A 6,374-nucleotide genomic window follows, 5' to 3' on the forward strand; every position below is an offset into this window, starting at 1 on the left:
ACTCTTTCCTCCTAGTTGTAGGACTTCCACTCAGCCAGCGTTCCTGTGGGTCTGGGTGATGTCCCTTCCGTCTTTTAGTTTCACTTTTGAAATGGTTGTTCGAGGCGGCAAACTCCGGCGTTAACCTATGCCGCCATCTTGGTTCTGGATGATCAGTTTTTGAGCTTTTTAAGCATCTGTTTTTCTAAAGAGAATGATGTGTATATGTAAATTGTGTATGCAGATTAACTTACATGTTTTCTTTACAATTTTGGATTCTCAGATAAGATGGCTATTTTCTCCTGCTGTTTCTAGCACTTCCATTTTGTACACCACTTTTTGTTCAGAAAGAATTACAACCAAGCAGCAATTTCTTTCATTCCTTATTGACAATAGATTGGTCCATGAGCAACTTCAGTTTGACATTTGATTTTATAAGTGTTATGATACACTCACTTTGCTTTTAGTTCTTAATTTTAACTTTTTAAAATCTTTCTTTCTCTTGCAGTTGAAAACAATCCTCGAACAGGAAACCTTGGTGCATTGATTAAGGTCTTCCTTTCTAGAACCAAAGAACTAAAACTTTCAGCAGAATGTCGGAAGTAAGCTGGCTGATTAGTAATGTTCTTTTCATGTTTAACAAGGAGTATTTTTCATCTATTAGAAATTGATTATGGTCTTTTAAAAGCTATTAAAGGAATTGTACTTACTATTAAAGGAAAAAAATACAAGAGAGGTTTTAATTTGCTGTCCAAGGCACTGGGGGGAGATGATACATTCTGGAATCTGCTTTCAGCATTTTAGATAATCTTTAAAAATATATTATTTAAGTAGATTAATAGTGATGTGATTATTACTAAAAAGGGCATTATTCCCCATTATTACTGCTGGACATACGACTTAATTTGAGTATTATTTCATTCCACATCTGTTTCCTTAATTTCTCTCATTAGATGAAAGAAGATTCAGATTAGGTATTATAGTTCTATATCAGATGCAATGGGAAGCTAACCTTTTATGTGCTCAAGCATTTTTTAAATATATTTTATTGATTTTTTACAGAGAGGAAGGGAGAGGGATAGAGAGTTAGAAACATCGATGGGAGAGAAACATCGATCAGCTGCCTCCTGCACACCTCCTACTGGGGATGTGCCCGCAACCAAGGTACATGCCCTTGGCCGGAATCGAACCTGGGACCTTTCAGTCCGCAGGCCGACGCTCTATCCACTGAGCCAAACCGGTTAGGGCTCAAGCATTTTTTAACACAATTTTTTTCTGGTTAGCTCTTTTTATTTACACACACACACACACACACATATTTAAATTGATTACACAAAGGAAGGAAGAGGGAGGGAGAGATAGAAACATCAATGATGAGAGAGAATCATTGATTGGCTGCCTCCTGCAAGTCCCCCACTGGGAATCGAGCCCACAACCCAGACACGTGCCCTTGACTGGAATTAAACCCAGGACGCTTCAGTTCGTAGGCCGATGCTCTGAGGCAAACAGGCCAGGGCATCTGGTTAGCTCGTAAAAGATTGTTCATTGCCCAGCTCCCAAGCAAATAATATTGAATCTAGCAAAAGGTTTTCTTGTGAGTTCACAGTTATTAATACAAACAGCAAATATTGTTCTCTGATTACTGGTGATACTCCATTTAAAAATTTGGTTGTGTATTTGCATATATTTTCCTTATGGTACTATGTATTTTTAATTATCTTAGCTTTCTTTTCTTTGCATTGTCTGTGTGTGGGACAGCTATAAAGTTAAAAACAAAGAGCAGTCATGCCCTAGCTGGTTTGGCTCAGTGGATAGAGCGTTGGACTGTGGACTGAAGGTCCCAGGTTCGATTCTGGTCAAGGTCACATGCCTGGGTTGCGGGCTTGGTCCTCAGTTTGGGGTGTGCAGGAGGCAGCCAGTCAATGATTCTCTCTCATCATTGATGTTTCTGTCTCTCTCTCCCTCTCCCTTCCTTTCTGAAATCAATAAAAATATATTTTAAAAAAAGAGCAGTCATGCCTAAAGGATAATATTTTTATTATGTTCACTTACTATGTAAAATATATAGAATGAACTATGAAGTAAACTGTAATAGATTTCATTGCTTCAGTGTCATAAATCATGAGCCATTAAAAGATATGGACATGATTCTAATATTACAAATACAGTGGGCAAAACGATGGATCAATCATGAAGAAATCATTGACTAGAAATAAACTGATTGTGCTCATGATTAAATATTGATTCTTATGTGACCTTGGTCTCTCTTTTCTAGTCACATCTTCATTTGGCAGACAAACAATGCTTTGTTTATTATTTGCCATTTGCTGAAAGTGTTCATCTGTGAGATGTCAGAAGAGGAATTACAACTTCATTTTACTTATGAAGAAAAATCTGGCAGTTACAGTAAGTATCACATGTGTAGCAACATATAAGCACAAAATTTGAGGAATAAAATTAAAATTTTGAAAATTCCATTGTTCCTCTCATAATTTTTATTTTTAAATAACCTGACACTGTCACTCTTTTTTCCCCTATATTAATTTAAAAGAACCAAGACTCTCATTGTTTTTTTTTCCTTTTTTTTGAATAAGGCAGCCAGTAAGATTGAGGCTTTTATTTATTTTGATCTCATGGATATGAAACATAAAAATAAAAATCACAGGTTTTTCTTCAGAAAACAGATGTCAGTTTAAGTACTATTACTAGGGCAATGCATTATTGAGACAACCAATCAGAAGATTTTGTAAGTATTAAAGGTTACTTTCATAGATATAACAACAGTCTCTGAGTCTGGATGTCTTTGGGATTATTTGATCCGAAATAACATTTTCAAGGACAGTTTTATGATGCTGATGTATGTCATCTTTTTCTGCAGATACAGGAAAAGGTTACTATTTTCTCTTGATATTGCTGACAGGTTTCTTTTTTTGCCTGTAGTTTTTAAGATCAGCTGCTTGCATTTCCTTCCTTAGCATTAAAAGTAACAACCTGGAAAGTAAAAGGGGAGAATGGCATTGTTAACAAATGAAATATGGGGAATGCAGTGTTTTGCATCTAACCTTCATGCTATCTCCTCTCTTTCTGAGGCCCATGGCAGTGTTGGTCTTGCATTTCTGGGGTTTATTTTTAAAAACACACTGTTGCCTGCATTAGGTGTTCTTGCTTACCTAGAGCTTTTACATTGATTTTGAGTTTTAAGACATGAATACGTTTAATTTCCTACTTTGATAATCAGCCTTTCAAGTTTGTTAACTATATACTACTAGAGGCCCGGTGCACGAATTCCTGCATGGGTGGGGTCCCTCGGGGTGGCCTGCGGAGATTGGGCCCAGCTTGCGCCCTCAACCTTGCAGCCTCAGCTCGCACCCCCAGTCTCACAGCCCTGTAGCCCCGCCTGGCATCCTGCCTTGGCCTGGAGTCACCCATTCACCTGCTCCACCATCCCGCTGTGGTCCTGCTCTCATCCGGTCCCATTGGGGCCAGCAACACCTCCACTGCTGCCTGCTGCCAGCGCTGCATTGCCAGCGCCCGCCATGTTCTGTGCCGCCTCCTGGTGGTCTGCGCATGTCATAGCTAGCGGTCAAACTCCCAGTTGAACGACCACCCGAGGGGACAATTTGAATGTTTAAAAAATTAGAGCTTTTAATTGAATTGTGGCTTGCTAGCTTTGTTAGTATTGTTAACGCTAGGCATTGTCTTTGTGGGACCAACAGTGCCTAAACATAGTTCTCTTTGGGAGCTGCAAACCTTTGCAGGAAGTGTTAGCAGTAAGAGTGGAGTGAATGTTTATCCCCAGAGGGCCTAAGAAGATAGTCCAACCAGCACCTATAACCTTAACACTTGTTTGCATTATGTCATAAAATTGTGTATATTTTATACTTTTATTTTACCACAATATCACTTATCCTATATAATAAAAGCCTAATTTGCAAATCAACCGAATGGCAGAACGACCAGTTGCTATGATGCACACTGACCACCAACCAGAGGGCCGGCACTCAATGCAGGAGCTGCCCCCAGCCCACAAGGCAGGGTGCCAGCGGGGGCCCCTGTTCGCCCCGCCAGTTGCCCCTCAGAGGGAGGTGACCAGTGGTGGCAGTGGGGGGCAGGACGGCGAGCAGGTGGTGCCAGGCCAGCCAAGGCAGGTGTCAGTGGGGGGCCCTTGATCTCCCTGCTGGTCACCCCACAGATCAGCCCCAATCACCGGCCAGGCCTAGGGACCCTACCCATGCACGAATTTTGTGCACCTGGCCTCTAGTCTATATATATAAAAGCCTAAGCGACTGTTACAAACGGTTGACTGAACGACTGGTCACTATGACACGCACTGACCACCAGGGGGCAGATGCTCAAAGCAGGTGGTCAGTGCACTCCCACAGCAACCTCCTGCAGCCTGCTAACTTCCCGCAGTCCCTTGCCCTGATTGGCCCTGATCGCTGGCCAGGCCAAGGGACCCCACCAGTGCACGAATTCGGGCCTCTAATATAAAATTATTTTTCATTACGTAACATTAAGTAAATTGATGCATTTGAGAGATACACTGTGTTTGTTTTGGGGCCAAATGCCTTCCTGGAGTACCCTCTCTGTATTTGCACTCCTTGCTCATCTTCAAGTTGGAGAAGCATGTGTCTACCTTAGGCCACAGTCTGGGTGGCCTAAGGTAGACACAGTGTAAAAATGACACTTTTCCAGCTATGGCCACATTGTCAAAATGGTTGTGTCATTGAAAGAGCCGTCTGTGAGGTCTGATGATTGGTGATTCTGTCTGTGCTGACAGACTTTCTTCTCTTAGACAGTTAGCAATTCAGACTTTTACTAGTATGCATGCTCTTTTAATTTTGTTCTTTTTAATTACAGTTGAGTTTTCTGTTGGCCCACCAGTTAAGTCCAGTAAATATCTTTTTAAGGTTGAAGGCCTGCTGTTTTTGACATATGTGATTATTTTCATCTTAGCCTTACATGTTGTTAGTTTGAGACTTCTTATCACATAATAAAGTCTTTATATTTTTTGCCAATGTCTTTTTACAGTTTATGAAAGTGTGATGCAGTTAAATGATTGCACAGATACTGTTGAGTTGGAAAATATGGAACCTTACTATGCAGTAGCTGAAAACATCCATTTATCAGTGAATATCTGAAGTAGGTGTGTGAAGGACTGTTTAGGGATAGATAATATACAGTAGTACAGGTTGTTTGAAGGGTGAAATGACAGAAGTAGAGAACCATCTGCAAACAGTTGAGCAAAGTTGAGAATAAACAACTATTCTCAACTGAGAGACTGAACATAGAAGCCAAAAAAAAGGGCAGGGAGGAGATCAGGTGAAAGGAAGGTCCAGAGAGGAGGCCAGTGGGGTCAGTAGCGCAGGGAGAGCACAGGTTTGCATTGCGAGAGCTTCTGAGGGGACGACGGGCAGGCCATTTGCTGAGAGCTGGGAGAGCAGGGCATGTGGGCCTGAGAAGCGTAGTTACCTGTTAGCACAGCTTTGTGGAAAGAAGAGAGATTAGCAGGGGTGGGCAAACTTTTTGACTCGAGGGCCACAATGGGTTCTTAAACTGGACCGGAGGGCCGGAACAAAAGCATGGATGGAGTGTTTGTGTGAACTAACATAAATTCAAAGTAAACATCATTACATAAAAGGGGACGGTCTTTTTTTTTTTTTTTAGTTTTATTCATTTCAAACTGGCCGGATCCGGCCCGCGGGCCGTAGTTTGCCCACGGCTGGCTAGGGACTTGTCAAGTCTGGAGAAAAGGCTTGCTTAACTACATTTCCTTGGCATAAAAGAGTTCCATATAAATTTATTTCAAAAAATTATTTATTTTGCGGGGCTTGCTCTCAAGCATAGTGAATTCAACATACTTTTTATTTTTGCTTTCTCCTGAAACCCCAATAAAATCAGTAAGGGACTTACAAAAAGCCATGTACTCATTACTTGGTTTAAGAGGAGGGAAGGGGAATACAACGTGAATAACATTTTGCAAGTTGAACTTAACTGATCAGTGGAAACTGAAAGCTAAATGCCTTCGGGGTTGGAGACTCTAGAAAAAAGCCAGTTCCTGCCTCAGAACCCTGGAAAAGCTTAGGAGCTGGAAGTGCCAGGTGTGTTCAAAGGCAGACAATGTTATTTTTAGAAAAGAGGAAGTCCATTTGCTTATCTTTAATTTATGATGAATATTTACAGGCATATTTGAATTTGCTAATTAGAAGTTTAAATATGATTTTTAATATAGAATAGCAATTCCAATATTAGCTTCACAGTGGTTTTCTGAATATATTTATAGTAAATGTAATCTAGCCATGTGTCTTTCATTATTGTTCGAAATTTTTCAGGCAGACTACCAGGTATTCACCTGTTTTTGGAGTATAGCTCTGTTATTTCTTTTTCTTTTTTTT

General features: G+C 40.6%; 1 protein-coding gene across 1 annotated transcript in view; it reads left to right on the forward strand.

Annotated features, from left to right (window-relative positions):
• The window catches only part of DYM (dymeclin), a 241,462-nt gene that overhangs the window by 48,469 nt on the left and 186,619 nt on the right, over positions 1-6,374 (forward strand). Inside the window, exons 4-6 of the mRNA XM_006763643.2 lie at positions 488-581; positions 2,255-2,385; positions 2,706-2,729. Of these exons, the coding sequence (XP_006763706.1) occupies positions 488-581; positions 2,255-2,385; positions 2,706-2,729 (249 nt within the window). The remainder of the gene's footprint in view (positions 1-487; positions 582-2,254; positions 2,386-2,705; positions 2,730-6,374) is intronic.

This window comes from Myotis davidii, unplaced genomic scaffold (genome assembly GCF_000327345.1).
Source record: "Myotis davidii unplaced genomic scaffold, ASM32734v1 scaffold378, whole genome shotgun sequence".
Classification (NCBI taxonomy): Eukaryota; Metazoa; Chordata; class Mammalia; order Chiroptera; family Vespertilionidae; genus Myotis; species Myotis davidii.